We start from the raw sequence: 27,614 nt of genomic DNA on the forward strand, positions 1-27,614 counted from the left end.
TCATGTAGTTATTTTTAGCATTATAATTATTTGGGGCTGACGATGCATGCAGCCTCAATATGAGTCCTGCTGTGAGTAGGCTGCTGTCATTAGCACTGAGCTCTCTAGATCTCTAGATATGTAGAGTCCAGTTCATGCATTAATTCAACACACCCTTCTAAACTACTAAAGCTCTTCAAAGAAGTACTGTGTTGAGCGAAGAAGGCACTCGTAGCTCATATCCATTAAATTTTATAGCTTCAAATTAAAGGAAACAAACCTAAATAAAGGAAAGTGACCTCTGAGCTTGTGATCTGTGAATTTTATTAAGGCTACATTGAGAAATAGACATCATACATACTAAAGAAATGAAAACAGGACATTTTGGGGCTGTGCTCGGTATAAAGTGTGGTACATGTGTTGAAGCAGATGGTGTAAGGATAGAAAGCTGTTGTATGGAGGGCAGGGGCAAGGAGGACTTGCAAATGGACAGCTGGAGTAAGGAGGTGTGATGTAAGAAGTAAAGGGATAAAAGAGGATCGTCTATGGAGGGCTGGCACATAGAGGCGGGGCAAAGAAGACTGGTGGTTGGACGCAAGACAGAGGCATGGAAGCACAGGGGCAAAGAGGACTATGGCATGGAGAGTGGGGTCTTGTAGTCCAGGCTATGGGGATGTCATATAAGAATGGTAACCAAACAAAATATTGAAATTTGGAGCTAACATTCAGATCAATGGGCTAACTTTTATAGCATATGATGTGGAGATGGCAGTGTTGGACTGGGGTAGACTTGTAATTCTATAGCATACATAGCCCATGTGACAACTCATTTCAACAGTGACTGCAAAATCTGCAAAACCAGGAACAGTTGACACAGTGGACAGCATACTGATAAGGTAATACCTTGGAACAATACCATGTCCTAAAGTAGGAAAGCTGCCAATGTTTCCAAGGCACAATATACTATTAAGCTTTCAGTGCTTGTCCTTGCAAAACCTTGAGAAACAGTCTTTTGGCTCAGACATTGCATCTCAATATTGACACCACAGGACACACAGTCAAATGGAAATTACAATTAAATTCTCCCTCACCATATAGCATCAGAAGAATATTTTTCAGTTTGAAGCAAAAGTTTCATGCAGAAAACTGCAGTGAGTGAAATTGAAAAGGGTGCAAACAATCAAAGGGTATGACAACTTGCTGTCAGAATACTGAAACAAAATCCTTACAGTCTTAAGGAGACTTCAATATGCATCTCAAACCACTAGCAGATTTTTCTTTAGCTGAAGTGGAAGAAGGCTAAGAAGAGACAAGCACAAATGAAATAAAAGGAAATAGTGTTGCAGGTATAAATATCCCGAGAGATGACAGCAGCCTAGCCCTTTGCTGTCTGATAGCTGTTCATGTGGAATAGCATTGCCTCAGGTTATTGTAACAATAGTGACCTTTTTTGCAATTGTATGCCAAAGATGTATAAATCTGTAGGTTTTTGGGGAGACAAATAAGGTATAGTTCCCCAGTATCTCTATTCTGTGCTACATGTTGGCTATAGCTATAGTTACAGCAGATGACTCTCAACTCCACATGATCCTTATCAGGTTGGCAAACCAAAGCCTGGATATAGGTGGCACCTTGGTGGAAGTAGTTAGCCAGGCTCTGCTGGCTATTGTTACTCTTGCATGTATTTCATGCAATGTCACTTAATACTTGGCATACCATCTTGTCGAACCATCCTGCCTATATAACAGCACTCCTTGGGAACTGTAAGCTCTGCATGAACTCAGCTTTTGTCAGCACAAGGATAACAATTGATTAACACACATCTGAGGTGCTCCCTGAACTTGGAAACTCAACATTGCTTCTATCTTCCCCAGAGTCAGAGATATAAGGAGATAACAAGGACAGTAATACAGTAGCACTGCACAATGCATCACAGTAGAAAGATTAGAAGACTACCCATGTCTAATGCAACTAACTGAGTTGAACACCAAGTGGCAGAAGCACAATTAAGCCGACAAAAAGGCTTTAGAAAAGACCTCACAATTTAGCAAACAGTTTTCCTGTAAGGCTTCTTAAATGTGATTTTATATTCAGCACACCAACCATTCTAGACAGATGGGAATATCAATGTCGTTTATAAGTATTTGAGGCTTACGGACAGGATGCTTTCTATTAAGCAAATATTTTAATATGGCGATGTTTCCAGCAGCTGCTCCTTATCTTCCTAAATGTATGCAATGCACTAAGTGAACAAAGACCTAGCACAACACATCTCCACCAATTTACTTATCAGGCTTTCTCAACCTACAAAGTGATCAGAAAATCTCAGCTTACATATAATGTTGAGCTTTTACATCTCAGAGAACTTATTCAAAATGAGCCTGGAATCATTTCACTTTACTTCTCCAACAAAGACAGACATACATGCACACACAAATATTCAAGGGTACAGTTTCAGGTCCGGTGCATATTGTATGAGACTGTGCTTATTCAACTGTACGTTTCTCTCAGTAGTACCCTGGAAGGGAAGGGGGTCAAAGACAACCAGAGCAGACAGCTGTAAAGTCTAAAAATTTTCAGTCTAAAAATAGCTACAGAACAATGCAGCAAACAGGACCATCTATCTATTTTTGGTTTCCGCTTACAAATTAAGTGTTGCTTCTCAGATCTGAATGAGGCTGGGTACAAAATCTAAGCCATGCCACCAGACTTATATGTGGACATCATCTGCTATGATTCAAGATAATGATGATGAGAGACTGTGATATCATTTTCATGCTCACTGCTGCAATGGGGCCACGGGATTTGCACAGTTAACACAACAGATAACATGAGAAAGACAAAGAGCAAATTTGCTTTGGAAAAGATCTCCACTGCATGCTGCCTTTAAAGTAAATAGTAAAAACAGATCAAACATGCAATAAACAAGTTACAAATCTTCACGTCCAAGTTTGAGTTCTGTTGCTTGAGACAAAGGCTGTGAAATTATTATGTTCATGAGAGTCACTACAGTGAGAACGCTGTCTTTTGAGAAACAGTTTGCATGTATTATGGACAACCAACTCTGTACTCTCTTCTCAACACCTCAAACCTCCAGCTTTATTTTGATAACCAACATTATTCTTCCATTCTACTATGAAGGAATTCAAGACGCTATTCTTTATTTGTGCACTTCATTGCCCTCTGAGAACAAATGTAAACGTCTCTTTACAATGCCTAGAACTAATGGGGCCTGTCCCCCTACTTCCCAAGAAAAGAAAACCTCTCACAGCCTCAGCCAATCCCATACAGTAGGGAAAGCAAACTTTCTTTCATTTCTCCCACCAGATTAAAGTAAAACCTGCCTTCTTCACCTATCCAAAGCCCATGCAATTGAAAAGAAAACGATTGCTTTATTTCTACCCCTTGCCCCCACCACCAAATGAAAATGTATACGAACCCTGAATAACTTCAAGTGCCAAGCAATGATCATCTCCAAAAAACAATCCAACCATCACCCCTTGATAACTACCATCACTGACTCTCCCAGCGTAGGGATTACCATTATTAAGAAGCCGAATAGGACAGTCATATAAATACCTTGGCTACAAAAAAAAACTAGCCTGAGGTTGGGAATGCTGCTACAAATAAATCCGTTATGTTGTTTCAAATTTTGCCCACCACTTGCAAGATTCAAGTCTGGTATTGAAAGTATTCTCTTCACTAGTTTGGATGAACACAGATCAAGATACACTGAAAAAGCTTGACACTGCCAAGAAAATACAGCCTGCTTGAATTACATCCCATTAAAACACCTTCAACATTCAATCCCTTCACCCCAAAGCACAGTGGTCCACAAGATTCTCTGCAGCAAATTACTTAGACCCCTGAAACAACAACTTCTAAGCTCACAACCTCGATATAGAAGATCAAGAGCAGCAGATATCTGGGAACACCACCACCTCGAAGATCTGACTTGAAACAATATTACTGTTCCATTATTGTCACTGGGGCAAAATACTGGAGCTCCTTTCCTAAAAACAATGTTTGTCCACCTCTGTCATATGGACTGGAGTGGTTAAAGAAAGCAGTGCATCATAATATTCCCAAAGCAAATTAGGGTTGGACATTAAATGCTGGCATAATGCCCACATTCCATAAATGAATTTAATAGAAGAGGTAGTTTAATTCCACTACTCCTTTATGACTAAAATCAACTCAGGTCCACAGCACCCTCCCTCAGTGAAAGGGAAGTTAGTTCTTTGCCTCGGACCACCCATTCCCTCTCTCTGACTTTTTGTGAGCTCTGTTCTCTGGCCTGTTCCAGCATTCACTCCCTTTTCTCTCTCATTCTCTGCCAAAACTCCCTATCCTCACCCTCTCACACATCAATGAAAGATGGCCCATTGCATCCATTTTACTCAGGGAAGAGAATGAGCAATGGCTCGGAGGCAGCCACCTTTAAGAGCCCCAAATCATTTTCCCAAATTTCCTTTCTCAGTTCCCTGTATCCTGTTTCCCAGCTGCTTCCAAACCATCTGCCGCATCCCCCTTTCCAGCAGCCTCCCACATCCACATCATCCCATCTTCTCTCATCTTCTGTCCAGATCCCGTGACTAAGTGTAGTCATTCACTCCATCTTTTAGCACTGCTTGACCTCAATACTACAATTAATCTCAACTACATGAGTGCAACCAATGTAACATAAACCAATGTAACTTCTCTGACAAAGCAGCTGGTTTAATCTGTTTGAGTTACATTTCGGCATCATGCTTGGATTCTGTAATTATATGACTGCAGCATTCTGTTTGTAATGCACACATGTTAAGTATTTACAGAGTGCAAGCAGCAGACATTAATTTCTTTTTCAGCTGGTAAACAAATCCATCAGCCTCTGTGGGTGATCAATGTTACATTCAGTCAAGTAACAGCTCAGTCAATATTTTATCAATGAGGATTCAGACAGAAAGTTATCTATAAAGATGACAAGTGGTACAAATCTGCTTTTTAAAGAGAATGCTGGTTATACGTAATCAGGATAGTGGGAAGTTCAGCGCACCCCCAGGACAATAAAATCAATCTTCAACTACAATGGGGAATATGGGACATCTCATTTGATGAAATGAAGTGTATCCCAGCAGTAAGAAAGGATAATGTATGACCAAGGCCAGATGTTAACACCATAAGGGTCTACAGTAGCCTCCTATAATAATTTTCCAACAATGTTTATCAAGGCAGTTCTTACAAAATAAAAAGGTCAAATTTACATAAAATGAAAATTCATATGTTAAATAAAAGAGGGGGACAGCGAATGACGCAACCTTACATGGAGATATCATTTATTGTGTATACATTTTGCTGCATATAAACTGACTGCCTCCAAATATATAGAGTACATCATCTGGTCTTTTTTCACACATTATTGAAAGAGAAGGAAGAATGAATAAAGAACATCAATGAAAGATCTCATTTGCACTCAGATGAAAGAAGACTACATCTGTTAGCTTTAATTAAAACATAACATTTACAAATTGCAGAATGTGCTTTCAATTGTTGAATTACCATCAACAAACAGTAATTTCCATTATTTATTAAGCTTTTTGTAATATGTTGGTTAGCAAAACAAAGATGGCCTCAAGATATTGCTATTTAGACAGAAGATATTTTAAATGACTTTCATCAGGCATGTTTTTGTAGTGGAAAAATGATGGGGAAACTGTCAGCAGTTTATTCCTCTGTTATAAATTGGTCTGGAAGGTAGGGAATTTAAGCCAACCAGAACAGAACTCTCTTCTACTAATGGCAGTTGATGCTACATCAATTGTTAGTTTTAAAATCTGATTTTTGTTAAGCAAAGGCATTAAAGGATGTGGACGAATGACAGTTGTATAGAGTTAGACCACAGATCAGCCACGATACCATTGGATTCTGGAACAGGCTCAAGGGATTGCAGGCCCTACTCCTATATATCCTATATTCTTATGTTCCCAGCAGCCTTAATGCCTGTATCATTCCAAGTACAGCCACCAGAACAATGTATTACCTAAAAAAGAAGCCATTTAATTATTTATGGCTTCCACCTAACCTTGCTTACAACCCCTTTGGAAGAGCTTCCATAGTCAGTGCATCCAATTAAGCAAGGAAATCCAGACGAGCTGATGAGATTTCTCCAAACTGTAAAGCAAAGTCACAGAATTAGGGCAACTTGCCCTTCTGCATGAATGCACCGTGCTAAGAATCTATGAAAGAAATATACCTTGTTCCTTGTTGAATGCCGCACAAGTTGGTTTTTTGACTCGTGCATAAAGTTCATGATCATTTCCCTAAAACCTCTCTGATACCGAAAACACTACTTTCACATTTGCGGAATATCAAACTTCTACATTTATAAAAAGGAATGTTTCTTTAATGTGTTTTTATTAAGCTTCTACCTTAATCCTATATGGTATCTCAACCATTTACTTCACTTTGTCTAAACTTAAATAAAATGAAGGATATCAGTGCAATTTGCTTCTTGACTCGCTATCTGTCAGAATACTTCAAATTGATTGGCTGCTTACCATGCTTGGTAACTTCAGGGGTTGGATTTTATGTTGGCTATGTGAGGCACATTTTCAGCAGAGGAAAGGAGCGTTTAAGATCGTTGTGTGGTTAGCCCCCAAGCTCTCACCCAACCCCAAGTTAAACCCTATCATAGGCTCGGGGGTTGGGCATGTAGATTGGTGACTGGCCTGTTCAAAGTAAATAAATAGTTAAAGATGAATTAGGCTAGTTAACAAGCATGTTGACCTGAATAATAAGTTATTTATGTCCAACTAAAGTTGGCAAGGTTAGGCAGGAGTTGGCAGGCCATTCATACAGGCTGCATAAACCCTAACAATTCCTTTCCCAAGGTCTGGAGTCCCAGCCAGCATTAAAAGACCCCAGGAAGTAATTCGCTGGAGCTGCTATGATCCAATTTAGCCTGCTTGCAACATGCATGGCTGCAGACAGATTTAATTGGGATATGTTGGCTTCCAGCTGATTTTCATTGCTAGGGGATCAGTCCCTTTATACCCTCATAAATTGCTGCCAAAATGCCTTGAAATCCCCTTTACTTAGCCGATGATTCAGACTTTTGTAGACAAAATTTAGGCTTATTTCATTGAAGCCTCAGTGTTTTTTAAGCAGCAGATTTGCCTTAGGATTTTATGATGTGCACATTATCAAACAAAATACTGATTTCTGTTTTTGTTTCTTTAAATGTCAGTTAAAGTGAAGGAAACATGTTGTGTGCTGCTTAGTAAATGCAATTTGTACGACTTTATGGTGAAAAGCTGTATCAAGGTAGTGTCTGATTTAGATTTGGTTGCCACACCTGTATGAATAGGCATTTACTTTAGCAAAATATTATACATTCAAGTGAAGACAGTGAGTGTAGGTGCCCTTTGTCTGAAAAAAAATACAAGAACAAAATCTAGTGGTACTGTAAAATTAGCAGATTCCCATGCACTATATAATTCTAAACAGAAAGAAGTAGCGTGACAGGTGAAGCCTGGGAAAGAGGATTTCCCGTTGTCTCTCATTTGCTAGATCTGTCCCACCCTAATATTCTCAAAGATTTCCTCAAAGCACAACAAAAGCTTTATAGAACAAGACTGAAACCACTGGCTACCTTGCAGAAGTTTTGCATACTGTACATCGTCATGTCATTTTTTAAAATAATGTAATTGTCTCTTTCTAGTAGTCTCAATGTACAATCCCCAATACTAGAGAGCTTCTATTTATATCTACAAAGTTTGAACCAGTGTCACTCTACCACAAAAGAATCCGACCCTATCTGTAACAAAACATCTAACCCCATCCTGTGTCTACTTATAACAACCAAAGCTACCTTCTTCTAAGTTTCTGTGGCATTTTTATCCTTACTGATGTGATGACCTGAGCATAATCAATTACAGTTTTTAGGTGCTGCCTGGCTTTCATTTGATTTAAATCAATTGAACAAAATTACATGCATTTTTTGAACATACAAGGCAGACAATAGGGTCAGCTTTGTCAAAGGGTCAGTTAGACTTGAAACTTCAGCTTTTTTCTCTCCTTACAGATGCTGCCAGACCTGCTGAGATTTTCCAGCATTTTCTCTTTTGGAGGCAGACAATAGCGTACACTCTTGAGATGATCATTTGGTGGGCTCGCAGCTAGGTGATGAATGCATTTCAAAATCAACATATTATTTCACAGTCTATGTACATTGAAATCTGCATCAAAATATGTTTAACAAAAGCATAATTCACTGACCATTATTTGTTACTAACTGCATGTACTGCAAACTTTGAGCATGGCTGCTTGGGTTCCTTACTTAATAAGTCACTTTTGAAAAGATAATGTATGAAGTTAGATGTGGGTTGTGTGAATTATATCAACCTGTCTGTCTTATAGTTTGGATTTGGTGTGTATGCTAAGATTACCAATATGAGTACAATTTCTTAACATTCACTTAAGGAAGTCAATCTAAGATTTTGCAGCGGAGAGATATGTCATAAATAATCTTTTAAATGTTTGTTTTATTAAAAAAATGTTTTTGTCATCCTATTAAATAACTTGAACGTACTGCTGAGTGAATGTTATAAACCCATACTTTTAATGTGGAGAAGAATGTAATATGCAAGAATTTATTCTTAAACTGATGGGATGATCCTGTCATGCTCACCAGATACAGGGAGAAATACAACTTTTCCTTCGTTGCTGATATAAATGAATTTCTAGATGCTTAAGAAGTAAATAGATAAGTTGTAGTAATGAGAGCAGTAACACACTTAGATCCAGAATTTTTGGTGAAGTCAAAATGTTCACCAAATAACTTCAATGGGAGTGTGATGGAAGCTTCCATACCTGGATGGGATTTCCATTGTACTTCCAGAGAATCTAGTGGAAGCACAACAGGAACAGCTCCTAGAAAATTCTAAAGAGTACTCTTCAAATTTCACATGAAAACTTTGATTTAATTGTGCTCTGTTTGATACTTTTGGTATAGAATGGCTTTAAAAAGTTTGTTGATGACCGCAAACTACATCAATCATGACTAATTTAATATAGTTCAAAAAAAATCAATGGGATCAGAGTAATTAATATTTTTTGAAGTAAAAATCAATATAAAATGACACAAATTTCAAGAACTGAAGGTACACAATGAATAAGCTCCATGGTTCACAATCTACCAGCAGTGTCAAGTCAATGTGAAGTTGAAAATGGCTGCACAGATGATGGGGTCCATCTGAAGTACTTCAAATTTCAATTAAAGCACATTATTTACGCTTGGTTAGCTTTTTGTTAAGGGTACATTTGGAAACAGTATGCACAATTTAAGGCACTTTACTTTAAACTGTCAATGATGCGTTGCAGATGACTCAAGATGTAAAACTGATCTAATGTTTTAGAGTTTTACTCAATCAAGTGTTGATAATCAGGAGAAACTTAACACAGATTTATCTTCTTGGGAATACACTTGTGTTTAGTTACCTTCATTAGGCGATTCAGTGTACTTCAATTTAGAATGAATTTTACAGAGTCTGGAGGAAATAGGCTTGATGGGTTCAATGACTTTTTTTTGTTTATATTTCTTCAATGGATCAAAACTATTTCAAACACCTAACTTCCCTCTTAAAAGCTATAACATGTCTCCTAGCAAACTTCTTAGGCTGTGGAATCTGCAAACATCAAGAACATGCAAATAGAAATCCCATTCATCACTCACGGACTGCTTTAAAAACAAGAATATTCTCAAGTTCCAGCATCATTTCAATTCCAACCTGTTCTTAACATTTTTACTACTGTGCCAACCGATTTTCTGACTGAATTCCCTTTCTAATATAGTCATGGACTCTATTGAAACATTGTGAAAAAGCTTTGATAAAGGTATGTAGGAGAGCTTGAAATAGAAAAAGGTACACTTGCCCACTCATTTGATTAGACCATGGACATCCTATTTTATCATGGCCTGTCCTAATTCAAACTTCTTACTATCATGCTCAAAAATAAAACAATCATAACTTCAAAATAATGAGTTAATCATATATAATGTCAAATTCCTTCAGTTCTGTTTCTGTTTATTACTTTGCTATACTGTCAGCTATTCAGGTGCCACCAAGCTTCATGTATGTCTACATTTGTTGTTTTGTGTTTTCCACAATACTTGTGGACTTAAATAAGCCCTTACCAAAGACTTAGCCCCATGTTTCACCAATTATTCAGAAGACAAAATTAAGATAGATGAATAATAATTAATTAAAAGAGAGGGACAGCTAGCTGAGAAAAGAGAAAACAAAATTGATTGACACATTCATTACACATGATACATAATATTGACAAAGACCATTCAAGTGAGACCATAATTTGCAGATAGTGCTTTGCTTCAGTGAGTCCAATACATAGAACCATCCATTAGAACCAATACATACATGGCATAAAAATATACTTGCACAACTTTATAGCTGGACCACAAGTTTCAGCCATTCCAGTCAAAGAAATAATGAACAGAATCTTGTGGAGACCATGGGGTTCTTGGACACTCGCAAAGCCCTATGGTCTCTGTCCTGATGGCAGGAAGGAGGTTATAAGTCATAAGTGGAGAGGGTCAGGAATCTTCCAGTGCATCCCCCTTGCTGATGCTGGGCCCTCAATCAGCTGCTGAGTATCTTTGAATGAGAAACAGTACTCTCCACAAACAAGCATGCCACGAGTTATTTTTGTTGTGTTCCCTTCATGGTGAGCACCTGAGCCACTTCTGTGCCCCGACCAGGAGCAGTGGAGGCCCTCAAATGCCTATTGATTGCTCACTGAAGGACCTCAATTGGCATTGAGTAGGAAGGCTGGTCACACACCTTCTTGCCTTGGATTTAATCAGGGAAGAAGGAAGGTGGCTGTGCCATCACAAGCTATCCTCCAACCTGAATAAATCCTCATGTCTCCCTTCCTCCATCTCCACCGCCCACCCCCATCCTAGCTACAATCCCACTCAGGATAATGGAGGGCACAAGGTCTGTGCAACCTTTGTATCTCCAGAGCTTTTATCTAATTTTCATCATATTAAGTTACATGATTATCCCATTTCTTTACTGAGAAAGGAACACAATGACAATTGCTCCAAATATTAGACTTAGGTGCCTTAGGTTTGTATGACTAATCTCTAAAACATTTGGGTGGAAACAGGAAAAAAGTACTGAAACCAATTGATAATTTTCCTACCTTGGCAAGCAGTCTCCTGTTTAGCAGGTTGATATCCAGCAGCACAAGTACAAGCTCCAACAGGTACCATCCACTCACCATCTCCATTACAGTACAGTTTTAGGGGGACAGACAATTCCACAGCATTACTGAGACAGATGCCTGGAGCAATCACAAGTGATGTAGGTTCTGCTCCAGTAACAGTTTCTGGAAAAACTGCAAAATTTGCGATCACAGATGGGCATTTCTTGTAGAACACACGCAGGGAAATGAGTGACATGCATGAGCCCAGATCCTGAAATGCTAGGTAGAATCCATTCTTAGATAATGGGCCAAAGCTTCTGATCTTTGTGTTGACTTTACCAGACTCCAGTTTGGAAAAACTCTCATCTGGCGCAATGGTGTCCACTTTTATGTAAGGGTTCTCCATCCACAATGGAGTAGATGCTGTTGCTGAGTCCGTGTCAGACTCATAGTAAAATAAATTAAAAGTTTCCTTACAGGAACCTGGGATATTTGGTATGCTGTTGCAGTCCCGCACAGTGAATTTCATCTCTACATATACTCGCTGAACGTCGTTATGTTCTATGTAAGTAGTTCGAAGCCAATTATTCTGGTTTGCTTCCATCACATTACAGACCTGGTATGTGCGAATAGGATTTATTGCATCATCATATCCACTTACTTCTTCCCACTGAACAAAGAAAACAGAATAATTATTTTAAAATTCACTGTCATTTTACAAATAATACATTTAAATATTACTTATGGATTAACTCTACAATTGTTGAACTGGGAGTATATCTTCAAATTGTCTCGACTTACTGAAGGCATTATAGTCAGCAGGGTTCACAATCATATAAAAATAATTCATTAATTACTGCAGCAATCCCTTCAGCATTGTTGTTTTTGCAACACCATTCATACATATGTTATCATAATTATTGATACATATTTTATTGCTATTCTATTTAATGAAATATGATTAAACATCCAACTTGATTTTCAGCCCACTGCACTATTGCAATGAAGCTCAACATAAACCTGAGGAACAGCACTTCATCCTTCATTTTGATTCCACTCTCAGGCGACTGTCGATGTGGAGTTTACACATTCTCTTCGTGTCTGTGTCGGTTCCTCCAGGTGCTTCGGTTTCCTCCCACACTCCAAAGGTGTGCAGGTTAGGTGGATTGGCCATGCTACATTGCCCATAGTGTCCAGGGTTGTGTAGGTTAGAAGGATTAGCAATGGTATGTGAAAAATATGGGGTTACAGAGACAGAGGATTGGGTCTGGGTGGAATGCTCTTTGGAGGATCAGTGTGAATTCATGGGCCGAATGGCCTACTTACACATTATAGGGATTCTATGATTTAGGCCTCCACAGCCGTTCAGACTTAACAGCGAGTTCAACAATTCTAGAGCCTAATCTCTACCCCAGTTTGTCCAATTTGGATTTTTTACTATCATTTTTGTTTGCAGTCAGTAGCAAACTTGCTCCAGTCACATCTTTCACTCCTTTGGACAAAATCTTACAAGATGAGGATGGGAGGGGATAGTTTGCCACTCCACAAGGAAAGTCAGTGACCAGCTGGCAGACCACTTCAGAATAAAAGCAAATTACTGCAGATGCTAGAATCTGAAACCAAAAGAGAAAATGCTGGAAAATCTCAGCAGGTCTGGCAGCATCTGTAAGGAGAGAAAAGAGCTGACGTTTCGAGTCTAACTGGTTTGACAAAGGGTCAGTTAGACTCAAAACGTCAGCTCTTTTCTCTCCTTACAGATGCTACCAGACCTGGTGAGATTTTCCAGCATTTTCTCTTTTGGGACCACTTCAGAAGCCTGTCCTGAGCCACAAGCAATGTGGGAAAGAATGGGATCCCTGTCCCTCAATGTGTGAATGTTCAACCCTCTCGAGCTGCCATCCAATCAGATCAGCAGTTAGCTCCAATGGCAACAGAGCTCTGTAATGGATGGTGCCTGGATCAGAGCACATCCAGGATGATCTCCCAATCGATCCCAGGACCTGGGCAAGTTGACAGCATTGGGAGGAAGGGTTTAAGCATCTTAGAAAGTTGGGGCAAGGGTTATGTTCTAAAGTGCAGGTACAGAGAAAGGAAGGAGGGGGTTTACTATCTTCTGGGGGAGGTACCCTGATGAGAAAAGGGCACCCTTTGAAGACAGTACTCCCCTCTTTCATGATCTTTCTAAAAATAATTTAAGGGTGACACATATTCCTGCTCATCTGCTTAATCCAACGGTGATAAGGAGTGGGCATGATAATAATGAGGTCACTTTGCCCTTATTTATTTACTTATGGCAAGCAGTCTGCTGATTGTGGCACCTGCCCATTCACTCCTAGCATGCCCTCACCCTTTTCCCCTTTATTATGGAGGTCAGGTCAAGAGTGGGGAGATGGTGAGCTTGTACTAAGCATTTGGTATTCCCCTTCAACTGAAAATGCACTCGATAGGGACATATTCAATCAAGCCTTTTGTTTGTTTTCTTGCACCGTGACCTATCTCTTTGGCCCTAGGATATTAATGTCTCTGTTATGCTCCCAGTTCTTAAGGAATGGACAGAGGACGGCTAAATGAAGCTGAGGCCATGGAGAGATCAGCCATGATCCTATTGAATGGCGGGCTTGAAGGGCCAGATAGTCTACTCGTGCTCCTCATTCTTATGTTCTTATTCTACGTTTCCTACCTTTCACTTTATCACATACCTATTGTCTTTATCATAACACCCTTTAGGCAAAATCTATTTTATCTTCAATTTTCCCTTTCCGACCAAGAATCATAGACATGAAACATTAACTAATTTTCTCCTTCTATAAATGCTCCCTAATCAGCTTAGTACTGTATTACCAGCATTTTCTGCTTTTGCTTCTGATTTCTAGGAATTTTAGATATTCTGTTTTGCAACTGGTACCCACCACAATATTTAGCCTACCTGCAACATTTTGAATGAACACCTTTCTGTAAACAGAACTGTCACATGTACAAGAAATTCCAGTGCAAAATGATGTAATCTTTACTGATTGACTTCCACGAACACAGGTTGACATTTGAGGCTACTGGTTTAGGCAAATTAAAATCAACTGTGAAGAGTTGTTTTCTAAAATGTGATTATAGATGTTTAGCTGCTAGATTTACTAAGTAGTTAATAGCTGCTAAAGGTCATAGGTCCTATCAAGTTTAGTCATATCTATATAATGCTCAAGGCTGCTTTCTTTTTAAAGTAGCCAGACTATACTCTGGAGCCTCAACTGAAGCTTAGTGAGCAGATACTTTTCAAAGGTGTTTTGAATATTATTCGTGGGCATATTGAATGTCGCTGTAGTTTACAACATGCATAAGCAATGTTTAAGCATAAAGTATTCACTAATTTAGTTCTTTCAATCATCAAAAAAGCTTCAAAGAATCTCATCCTATTTCAATTTTTCTCTGCTTTGTGAAGTAATTTGAATTAAGTAACCATCATTATGCGGTCCCACCATGCAGTTGATCGTGCTTTTCTAAAAGTAAAATGACATCAGTGTGGAGACACACTGTAAAAAAATTATTCTAATCATTAGGTTCAGATGAGGCAATTGGGAGAGGAAACTAGCATGGCATGTAATTCTATCACAACATTTGAAACTGGATCAGGTATGATCAACAAGCAAAACTGCCTTTTCTTGTTCCACTCTATACTGTCTATTGTTTATATTTCAAAATTATTGCAAACAAATCTTAAGTAACTTCTGTGGTTGCTGTAATTACTCAATGTTGTAAGCTTCGCAAAGGTTGGTAACCACAATCTGTTCAAAACAATTCATAGTTATGTTTGTACATATATTTAAATTGAAGACTGGTTTACTAATTTATGAACATCGATTTAGTAAAGATAATTACATTTGAGAGAGATGTCTTAGTGCACTTATCTAAACATTGTCTGTCTGGGAATTCTACATGAAACAGTGTCCTTTGAGAATTGTTCAAAAAGATTAGAAGTAAAATGAACTCAAAATCAAGACTTTGCTTCTGATGAAAATGTTCTTTTTTATTATACAGAAATATTGCTCATGTATGGTATGATATAAATACCATATGGCTAATACAGTGGGAAAATATAAGCTTTACACAGGTTAGAATACAATCAGTTTAAATACAGATTTTTTTCTCCCTTAATCATTGTTGTAATAGAAGATAAAAGGATGTTTGAAGATTAATAATATTTTCATGCAATGATCAATCTTTTTCTGCTATTCAGAAGCTACACACCTGTTCAAGCATTCCTTCTCATATTGCCACTGACAGAGATAAAACGTTCTGTACCCTACTTCATTTAACAAATTAAGGCTGAGGAATAAGAGAATGGGGTATGTCTCAATAGGTCCCTGGTACAGATTTCTTGAGCAGACACTTGATGAGCCTTTGAAAGAAAATGAAAGTACTCTCCTCCACCGTTCGCCAGTCACCACCATGTCTGTGGGAGCCCACAAGCCATCCTGCACAGGTTTGCCTGTCATGCTCCTTACATTCGGGAGTGGGTGGCATCCATGGACATGCCCAAAACAGAAATCATCAGGATGGATGCAAGAATATAGCTGGGGTCTCACCTGCCTGACTAAAATGTTCTATCTCTGTCAAATATACAATGGAGGAGGACATTAAATTCCGCCCCCAGAATGCATTCTCAGTGAACCAATCTACTCTCAACTTTGATTTAGATCTTGCAGCCTGCTACAGTAATCACATGCCATTTGTACTTGGCATATTTTGGTCAAGGTTTTGATTTGTTTTGATGATGTTTTGATCACCTGGTTTATTTTACTTTGTGGAGCCTTAATTCAAATAAAACATTGATTTAGGAGAATTTTGAACTTGACAACTTAGTTGTGTATGTATTGGGATTTGACCATATTTAATATTCCTTAAAATTAATTTCCACATTTGAAAACGAATCTTTCAATTATTTATGACTGCCTTTATTTTACCATTTTTACTGACACACACTGCCATTTTTGATTCACTACTTGGCACTGAATAGCTAATTCTATGCTGTCTTGATATGATTTAATGACAGTTTGTAATTGTCCACTGTTTGCAAATGTTTGGCATTTTGAACTGAAGTTTTGACTCTGAAGCTACTCAACCAATAACACTTTCAGAATTTGGCGCGTAATTCAAAAACTTGAAAAAGGGGCTGATTCGTCATATTAAATTCATCATTAAATATCAATAAAAAGGACAAGCCTGAGAAGTAAATGACTCAATTTTCTTTTTAATTATTTAAATAGTGGAAATTTGAGTAGGTTTAATTACAGCAGTATACTCTGACTTGTGAAGTACACCTGGGGTCAGGTCTGTGAAAATCTTTCCTCTCAGCTTTTGCTGTTACTGACTCAAAAAACTACTTTAATTAGTGAGCAAAGCTTTGAAAGTAACCAACACTCCATTTTATTGCATTATGTTGAAATATCCCAGTGTTTTTTTACTGATGAGGTGGTATGACATCTTACTGGAGGAAGATGCAAAAGCCTTTCTTCACCTGCAGGATCCCACAACTATCAGTGAGGTACAGATAGTTTGTTTTCAACATTTTTGGTTGTCCAGTATATAATTATTGTTCTTCTCTATACGGAGTTAAAATAGTTTTAGCAATTTTAATGGACTGAGCCTGAGCTGAACATCTTGTCTAAAGGAGAGCAGGTCTATTAATGCCCTGTTGCCTTAGCACTGTATCAATGTCATTGACCGGAAAGGTCAACTTTGTTCTCTGTCCACAAACATTGTATGATTTGCAGAGTATTTTCAGCATTTTCTGCATGATTCCCTCCTCACCTCAGTGAAGTACAGGTTCTATTTTTTTAACATTAGTTTAATTTTGTTATTCAATAATGTATTGTTAAATTTTCCTTACCCCAGAATCTGGGTATGCAGTCCATCCCAATTCAGCTGTTGCCAATCTTGAATCCATAAGCATTTCTGTGGACCAAAATTGAGGTAAAATCAATGTACAATCTAAGAATAAAAATCTTGTGATAAAATAGAAGGCAGCATCCATAACAACTTACATATCTACACATCAGAAGAATAAAACAGAACATTCATTGTTGCTTCTTTGTGCCTATTTCTCAGAAATATAGTGCTGCACACAATCTGACATGTCTTTGGTCTTCAGCTTTTATAACCCAAATTCACCCATGAAGAAGTAACTGTGCAAAAGGTGTACTTCCTTTCTTTGAAACCAATGGTTTGTGTTTTATCCACAGAATTTTTTGATTTATGCAGAATACAACCTGGGGGTCTCAGCACATAAATCAGCACTTTACAAGACAAAGGTTAAGGAAACCAGGGGCACAAATTGCTTGGGAGGGAGGACAGGGTCAAAAGCACAGAGGGTTTTAAAATGGATCAGGGTAATTCACATTAAAGAGGCCCTGCAGCAGAAAAAGACTGTTACAAATCAGTGAAACAGGGGATGATTTCTATAGCCACATATGATGAAGAACAGCTGCTCAGCAGCTTGACTATTATAAAGGGCTACTGCTAACTTAAATCTGTACAGATAAATAGATTCCTGAAAATATATCATATTTTAAGTTTAAACTGCAGTTTTGTCCTGTACAGGGGACATGAAATGACAAGTAGACACAAGATGAGATTAGAAGTAATGCGCAGTTTATTGACCATAAAGACACCATATGACCTGGTTTTAGGGGTCTATTATTTACTCTGTATATGCAAAAATGAACTTACTTCAGAAATTAAGGAAACCAAAAATGGTCAAAATTTGCTTACAGAATCAATTTGGAATTGTGGGTAAGTAGCAACAGGAAGCCCACAGAAGTAGAAATAAACCAGCTGAATGGATGGATAGATGACAAAAGGAATCTAATTTAGAGAAATGTTCGGTCATACATTTTGAAAGTAAGAATAGGGAATTGAAGTGGTCTCTTAACTGTAAGATTTTGAAAGGATAAAGAAATCTTGATCCACAGACACATAGGTCATAATAGGTGATAACACAAATTAATAAGACCACAAAAAGTCAGTTAAAATTATTGGCATTGCATCATCAGACACATATAAAATAAAAATAGCAAGTAAAAGATAGTAATATAAGTCATGTTCAGAACCATATTTATGTTTGCCATGAAGCAGTTTTGGCACAGTACTGAAGAGAGGACATAAAAGCATTGGAAAGTACAACATGACTACGCAGTCATTGTTTGTGTTTAAGTGGGACTAATGTACTATAAAATACTCTTACAGTATTTGAAATATTGAAAGAATTAGGGTCCAAATCTTATGAGTATGTCTGAGTTCTGTTGAAATTTTCAAAGGTTTTTCATTGAGGTCACGCAGGTTTTCCCACATCTTCCCAAACTCATTTCATCATCTATCTCTGCTGCCCCTACAATACTTAGCACATCCAACTCCATTTTACCAAGTGAAGTTCCCAGAACAATTTGCCACTCAGTGGATATGTGCCAAAAAGTTCAGATTCTCTGCCATCTTTAAAACTTCAGTATTTGCACCCAGAAAAGCTTTGGCATTCCTAAGCTGCCCTGCTTGATCAAGGACACTTCCAGAATATTTTAGAGAAGGCAACATGGACTTGGTTTGGAGGTACTGGTCGAGAGGTTGGTGCATAGGAGAGGAACCCTCTTCCCAGATGACCAGCACTGGAGGCCGTGGCACCAGCTCCTGACAACATAAACCGGGGTCACTAGCACTGCTTCCATAGTACAGAGCTGGCGGTGCTGTATGAAAGACAATGAAATCCCCTGCTCTACCAAGGCTAATTGGCATACATCTCAATCTGCTGTATCATCCTCCCTCTATTTCTGATATTGCACCCTCCTCCCACGAAGTTCTGCCGCTCTCACTGGTGCCTGCAACATGTTTACTTATCAGTGCATACTCCAGGCCTCTCATTCACCCCTCCAATAACCCTGCAAGGCCTCTGCACTGCCATCTCACTCTCTCAGACCAGCTCACTCCCCTTTCACCAACTACACTAGCAGACACTTTGTTCAATTTGTCCCTTTCTCTCTTTACAGAAGAGGAGCACACATTGCTCCAACCACTGGAGTAATGGCTCTCACACAGACCTTTCACGATTCTCCACTCAGAACACTCCTGAGCTGGCCATGCCATCCACCTCCAGCCTGCCTGACCTTCTCAAACCTTGGAATTTCATACCAAGGAAGGTCTATTTGCAAATGAGAAGCACCCTCAGCTTGCCTGGCCCATCTGGACAGAAAATCTCCCCAACCAGATCACCTGACTAGACATCATGTGCCAATTGGCTCAACTGCTTAACAGGTTATCTCCATCTGAGCTTCAGAACTAGGAAGTGTACAAACATATAGTGGTAGGGAGAGGGAGAAACAAACATCTGGAAGGCACTTTGATGGCACAGATGACAATGTATGTTATTTGGCAATTTTGTTATAAATGGCACTGCTTTCACCTTACATTAGGTTAGTTGTCCTTCTGTTTAGACTTGACTGTAACAATTGCAGTATGAGGTATAATTTCATGCCTGTGCACGATATACATGAATGGAGATCTGGAAGCCAGAGGAACAAGATATACAGACAGCAATGGGTGCTGCTGACACCTTTGACCCTCATTCTACAACATCCCTACTGCTTCTCTGGCCGCTGTGTCCCTCTGTGTGGGAATGAGTTGCTCAGCAATATCTGGGCAGGGAATTGCAAAACAGTAAGCTAATGCAATAGCTTTGCCTGAGATTACTGACACACTAGGTCTGTGCCTGTGCAGTTCATTAGTCTGTTTGCTTGTAATGGTGTTTCCCTTTAAAGGATCTCACTTTATTGGTTTCTGTAAATCCCTCCTTCAAAGCTCAAGACATTTACCTGTACACTCTAAGAAAGATTGCAGCCAGTTATTTCTCCATAGCATGTTTTTTTTTGATTTCCAGCCCAATGGAAGGTGACAGTGAGAGCTCCTCTGGAACCATGAGGCAACAGTGCTAAACACTGAGCCACCTTGCTGCCACACATCCTGCTGACCAGATGCCTAAACATGCCCAACCCCCAGGACTTGTATTAGAGGCTGCCCTTGATTTATTTTGCTGGGAGCCTCTGAATGACAGGTGCCTCTCTGGACTTCACTTAGAACGAACACACTCAGACATGGCTGCTAGCTTGTCCACTTGTAGAGTGTTTGCAGCAGAATATCAACATTTGGTGCAGCACCCGTCCATGCAGCATGGTGTCTGCTCCTCTCACTGAGGATTGTGCCAGCAAGGCAAGCTGCCTTGGTTGTGTGGGTGCACTAATTGGGACAGCAAGGCAAAGCAGGATACTGTTAACATGCAGGCAGGAGCTCAGTCAGGGTTAAGTAATCAAGCAAGCATCCCTGAGATGTAGCCTGACCCAATCCTTCATCTGGGTCCCTGACCCTATGCACGAGTGTCCTTGAACTAGCCTTTCAATGCTCATGTACAGCACGGAAACAGACCCTTCCGTCCAACTCGTCCATGTCGACCAAATATCCTAATCTAATCTCGTCCCATTTGCCAACACTTGGCCCATATCCCTTTAAACCCTTCCTATTCATGTATCCATCCAGATGCCTTTTAAATGTTGTAATTGTACCAGCCTTCACCGCTTCCTCTGGCAGCTCATTCCATACACACACCAACCTCTTGTGAAAATGTTGCTCCTTAGATTCCTTTTAAATCTTTTCCCTTTCACCTTAAACCTATGCCCTTTAGTTCTGGACACCCCTAACCCAGAGAAAAGACCTTGTCTATTTACCCTATCCATGCCACAGCCTATTCAGACTCTCCCTGTAGCTCAAATCCTCCAACACTGGAAACATCCTGGTAAATCTTTTCTGAACCCTTTCAAACTTCACAACATCCTTCCTATAGGAGGGAGACCAGAACTGCACACAATATTCCATAACAGGCCTAACGAATGTCCTGTAAAGCTGCAAAATGACATCTTAACTCCTATACTCAATGCTCTGACCAATAGAGGAAAGTATACTAAATGCCTTCTTCATTATCCTATCTACGAGAGACTCTACTTTCAATGAACTATGAACCACACTCCAAGATCACTTTTGATACAGACTGGCTCAAAGCTAGGAGACAGAGGGTGGTGGTGGAAGGTTGCTTTTCAGATAGGAGGCCTGTGACCAGTAGTGTGCCACAAGGATGCGTGCTGGGTCCACTGCTTTTCGTCATTTACATAAATGATTTGGATGTGAACATCAGAGATTTAGTTAGTAAGTTTGCAGATGACACCAAAATTGAAGATGTCATAGACAGCCAAGAAGGTTACCTCAGAGTACAATGGGATCTTGATCAGATGGGCCAATAGGCCAAGGAGTGTCAGATGGAGTTTAGATAAATGTGAGGTGCTGCATCTTGGAGAGGCAAATCAGGGCAGGACTTACACAGTTAATGGTAAGATCCTGGAGAGTGTTGCTGAACAAAAAGACCTTGGAGTGCACGAGTGCATTACAATGCAAGTCTATGCTTCCAGAATGTTCTGCAATATATCTGAGGTGCCACGATGACTGTGAAATGTTGACAAATGCTGGATACCAATGTTCGTGGATGAGGAGTGAGGGTGACTGTGTCCATGGATTGTGCCCTGAGAAGCTGTTTGATTCTATGCAACATAGAAGTTATTTACAGCAAGCAGTGAGCTGAAGTCACCAAGTACCCACTCTACATTCCATGTGAAGGCATTTAACAAGTAATAATCCCTCTTTACTGGCAATTCACTGTTATGTCATAGCTTGTCAATAGCGTAAAAGATGGACTGAGATGCTCCTGATGTCAAAATCAGCCTCACCAGATTGCTCATTCAATTCTACAAAAATGTCACAATATCTGGGGTGAGACTGATAAGGGAACAATTTTCAAACAAAAAAAAGAGGCATTTCAAGGCAAATGAAATTAAAGTTAGAAAACGTTTAGACAATGGTTAGAATATGGTATTCTTTGACATAAAGCTTTATTGAAATTGTAGCACAAAAGGGAGCCATTCTGTGGGTACGTGTAACCTTGGTGTTTTCTTTCTTAAAACAACAATTGCCCGACAATGAAATGTTCATGTAAATTATATGCTCATATCTGTAATTGATCTGGAATCTAAGACCTTTCAATTCAGAGGCAATAGGACGACCAGTTGAGCCAAACTGAATGAAGAATATTAAGGAGTACAAGAAGAGAGTGGGTCGCAGGATTATATGAGGTCACAATGAGGAAAAAACATTAATCACACATGAAAACTCAAATGGCCTTTTCTGTATGATTATGTAATATCCTATGGATAACTGTATGACCAGATGAATGTCAAAATATGGTTTCAAAATCTGCTCTGTACTTACTAATGAAAATCTGTGGTAAAATATGCAATTGAAAATAAAACTGATCAGCAAATTTTGCTGTTTTTTTCTCTCACTTTGATGGTTTGCTTCTGCATATATAGTCAAACATGTCTAGATGCTTTCATACCTGAATGAAGAACAAGTTACTCAAAAATGATGCAGAAAAACAGTGTATGCATTGAAAAGGAGCATGAAAAGAATCACCACAAACTATTGATTTCCATAATGTGAACTGAGACAAAAGCACACATAATTTGAAAGCAGAAATCAATAATATGCTGCCTTACAGAATACAGACACCTGTGTTTATTTGGTAATTAATCATTTTTCCCAATTTCATTTTGTCTAATTGCAAAAAGAATACACCTTTTTTGATCACCTTCTGGGCTTGATATTACATGCAATCACTTGTATTAATTGTCAAAAATCACACAACACCAGGTTATAGTCCAACAGGTTTAATTGGAAGCACACTAGCTTTCGGAGCGATGCTCCTTCATCAGGTGATAGTGGAGGGCTCAATCCAAACAAACAGAATTTATAGCAAAAATTTACAGTGTGATGTAACTGAAATTATTCATTGAAAAATTGATTGTTAAGTCTTTCATCTGTTTGAATACCATGATAGTTTCACTTCTTTCATGAGTAAATCACAAAACCTTTTTTAAAAGTTGCATTCTCAGGTCAGCTGTTAACAATGGGTGATAGCTAGACAATATGTTGAAGGTGTTAGCATCCTCCAAGGTGGACTTCGGGACAGGCAACAGCAAAACGTGGCCAAGCAGAGGCCGATTGCTAAGATCGGTACCCAAAGGGAGGGCCTCAACCGGGACCTTGTCACATTATAGGTGACCACCATTGCACTATACACAAACACAGACACTCCTACACACACACACACACACACACACACACACTCTCTCTCTCTCTCTCTCTCTCTCTCTCTCTCTCTCTCACACACACACACACACACACACACACACACACAGACACACTCTCTCTCTCTCACACACACACACACACACAGACACACATATACACAGACACGCGCACACAGACTCCCACACACACCCTTACAGACACACACGCTCCCACACTCACACATGCACCCCCTCACAGACTTAAGACACTCTACACTCACTACACACATACTTTCTCACACTCACAACCCCCAAACCAGACAGACAGACACACACACACACACAAACAAAGACCCACATGCACACATATATTTTGTGGGGTGAATTTGTACTTGCAGGGTTACATTGTACTTTGCTCAAAAACTGCATGAATTCATGTAAAACTCCGTTATTTCACTTCTTAGATTAGAATCAATCTAAACACCATGGCATAGACAGAGAACACAGGGGGCTAACACCTTCAACATATTGTCTAGCTATCACCCATTGTTAACAGCTAATCTGAGAATGCAACTTTTTAAAAAAGGTTTTGTGATTTACACATGAAAGAAGTGAAACTAACATGGTATTCAAACAGATGAAAGACTTAACAATCAATTTTTCAATGTATAATTTCAGTTACATCACACTGTAAGTTTTTGCTATAAATTCTGTGTGTTAGGCTTGATCCCTCCACTATTACCTGATGAAGGAGCGACGCTCCGAAAGCTAGTGTGCTTCCAATTAAACCTGTTGGACCATAACCTGGTGTTGTGTGATTTTTAACTTTGTACACCCCAGTCCAACACCGGCATCTCCATATCATCAGTACTAAAGCTGAAACCAAGGAACTGAGGTGACAAAGTTCAAATATTAACAAACGTGCGTCTGATTAATTATGGATGGAAACTCATGCAAACCTGTGGCCACACTTGTTTGTTGCCTAAACAAATCAATTAGTGCCATAATGAGATGTAAATCGACAGGAACTCTCGGTCAGCGGGATCAAGTGACATGCGAGTGTTAGCAAATTTGAAAACAGGCTGCTGATGCTTGTTTGCTCAGCACTTGCTCAAACAATACAGATAATAAAAAAAGGATGACATAAGATAAATGATTCTGGTTTGTTCTGGTGAACTTAAAATAGAAAAATAACATTGTCACTAAACTTAGCTTTAACATGTACAGCATCTGCATTTTTCAAAGCCATAAACATCATGTTGTCTTTGTGGGTGATAATGCTATGTTGTTACAAAGGCATAATGTTACTAGAAAAAGAAATTCCTGCAGGGTTTTTGATGTCTTGAAACTGCTCATGATATTAGTCTCTCCTAGTTTATCTTAACATAGTGAACAAGAACAAAGCAAACTAATTAAGAGCAGTGCAACAATTAATTGTGAGATTGAAAGTCTGCCTATTCCTTTCAAATACTTGCAACAAAAATATCTTTAAATTCCTAATGATGAAGACTAAAAAAGCAGAACTGGAGAAATAAGCTCCACTACTGATCATGTTTTAACAGTATTACTGAAATAACATAGAAACATGCATCACATTAAGACATTCAAGCAAAGAAATGTCATAAAATGTATGATTGATTTCTTTACCTTTCTTTGGTTTTCCCATGATAATGGCCTATACTATTGTTAACATGTGATCTCTGATTTAAAATGAATTATGAAGCAGATCCATGTCATAACTTCTTTTACTAATTACAAGGTCTAAGTATTAATACAAACTGCAGAATAATTAAGTTACCATCCACTTTATATGACTTATGCAAACTGATTGAAAGAATTTAAAGCTGCCTGCCTGACAATGTCTTTGGTTTGAATCAATAACCCACATCCGTAAGTCGTTGCCACGCAAATTACAGATCAAAACTATTTACTTCTTGAAATTTTGAACTGGAAAATTAGCTGAATAGTATTTAAAGTTTCTTTTTTAAATTATTTTTATGTGACTATGTTCCAACTTAGCAATCACAAAGAAATTTGATTATATAATAACAGATAAGAATAAATACTAATTATATTAAAAATTGGATAACAGGTCACAGATGCCAAGTTTACTTTGTCTAGGTGGGCATAAGACTTAAAAGACAAATATGGATCATGATTTCAGGCAGAAAAAAATTATCTTCAATTAACCTCTGAATGATCAAAGCTATTGATTCATCTTTCATAATATGTTCAGTCACAACTAAAATCTGCGCAACTCAGAAATGAATTTTGAAAATTTAACACAAGCCAGCACAAATTAAAATAACTACATATTTGGATGTTTGTTATCTTTTAAAGTTCAAACATAAATCAGAATCTTTCAGCCTGTGCTCACTGCTGAACGCATATATATTGTGAGCAAGGGTTGGCAGATAGAGAAAACAAAATTGAAGAAGTGGTTGTAGATTCTCATTGATATCAGAAAGCTGAAAATGAACTCCACAAAATTACATTCCGCTATTAATCATTGTTTAACAATACAACTCATCAGACCTGGACAATGCATTTGTGAAGTGTTATGACTATGCTTGTGACTGTCTGCTTATGGTTACTTTCTTTCTTACTCCTGAGATGTAGATTACATTTTTTTCATTTTTTTTTACTTTTACCTTTTCCTTTAGTAATCTTTCAATTTACTTTAATTCAGAAATGCTTGCGCTCCCCAGAGCTTCTCTACAATATCTTTTCTCTGAATCTGCTCTGCATAATTTTCAAATTTATCTTTGACTTTATCTGACGGTTCTGCATACCACACATAACACACAGAGGCATGTGCAGAGCATATTTTGATATAAAGTGCACAGTGATCCATTCAGGATGTAAAGCAGGGAGAGCATTTCTGTTAAAATGGTAAGACTATAGTCATGACCAATTTAGTATATGCTGTGGGCAAAACTTGATGCAGACATTCCAATGTTGCTGCAGTGATACAACAAGGCTTTGCGTAATGTACCAAAAACTTTGAATTTTTTTTTTAAAATGAGCTCCACAAATCTGCAAGGAGCTGTCTTGTGGTTTTCATCTTATTCCCCACAGATTTATGTAAAACCCAAGTGTGACATTTTGTGCAAATGGTTTGTGACAGGGTTCAGTTCCTGTACTGGAAGTCATTTATCTTCATCAGAGGTGATGAAATGATCCCTGACTCTTGATTATACTTACCATGTGTCTGCAAAGACATCAGAAGGTTGAAAATGCAAGCAAAAATATAATGAGACTTGTGTAAAAGGTAACTAACAACTGTGTGTTCTATTCTATGAAGGACTTGACAAATATTCTCTTTCAAATAGTTGCTGATAGAATTAAAGCAGACTTTGACTCATATGCCATGCATAAATTTAGGTGAATTTTACACCTCACTTTTAATAGTGTTATAATTTGAAGACTAATGATCTATACTCTGTTGTTTGTAATATGGATAAACTGTATTTATTACACTGTTTAGCATTAGTTTATAAGAACAGTTGGAATTAAAGACATCATTCAGACCTTTTGTAATCCTCTTCATCATCTTCTATATATCAAATCAGTGTGATCACTTAAAAAATGTAATAAAAATATCATTGGTTTATTTTGCAAATAAAGTTGTGTAAATTATTTTATCATATAATAGTTGAGTAACCTTTATTGATCAAATCTTGCAATAGATGCAATACAAGAATGATCCCTGATGCAGTTGAGGAAATGAGGTTCTACAGATTATAATGCAATAACTGCTTTGTACAAACGGACTAAATGACCATGACATTGACACAAACTTGAAGCTAAGATTGCATCACTAATGCACAAAGAAATGCAGGAATTGAATGATCAAACTGAATAAGATACCTACTAGACAATGTATTAAGAAAAGTGCATCTGCATGTAAACAGCAGACTTACATAAATTGAACAGGCAACGTTATCAACTTCCATATGGCAGAGGAATGCCTCCAAACTCACAGCAAGGTGAGTCAGCATGTCTGAAAAAAACAGTTGACATTTCAGGTCTTATCCTTCATCAAAACTATGATAGGTATCAACCAGAAATGCAACCAATCTTGTTTTCTTCACAGATTCAGCTTTTTTTGGGAGGGGGGCATTCAGATTTCCTGTACATGATTTTTTAATTAATGCAGTGCCTCAGTTTTAATTTTCTGCTGAGGTAGTTTGAGGGGTGGTGCTCAATTCTCATCCTTTCCAG

The 27,614-nt window shown here is 38.4% G+C and overlaps 1 protein-coding gene across 5 annotated transcripts in view; it reads right to left on the reverse strand.

Annotated features, from left to right (window-relative positions):
• ephb3b (eph receptor B3b) overlaps positions 1 to 27,614 on the reverse strand; it is a 91,497-nt gene that overhangs the window by 48,393 nt on the left and 15,490 nt on the right. For all 5 annotated transcript variants that reach the window (XM_087993567.1, XM_087993565.1, XM_087993566.1 and 2 more), the window contains exons 2-3: positions 17,069 to 17,133; positions 11,185 to 11,857 (exon numbers count right to left, since the gene is read on the reverse strand). In XM_087993567.1, the coding sequence (XP_087849693.1) occupies positions 11,185 to 11,857; positions 17,069 to 17,133 (738 nt within the window). The remainder of the gene's footprint in view (positions 1 to 11,184; positions 11,858 to 17,068; positions 17,134 to 27,614) is intronic.

Source organism: Chiloscyllium plagiosum, unplaced genomic scaffold (genome assembly GCF_037043375.1).
Source record: "Chiloscyllium plagiosum isolate Xiang-an unplaced genomic scaffold, Cpla_swu_hap1 HiC_scaffold_13, whole genome shotgun sequence".
NCBI classification, from domain to species: Eukaryota; Metazoa; Chordata; class Chondrichthyes; order Orectolobiformes; family Hemiscylliidae; genus Chiloscyllium; species Chiloscyllium plagiosum.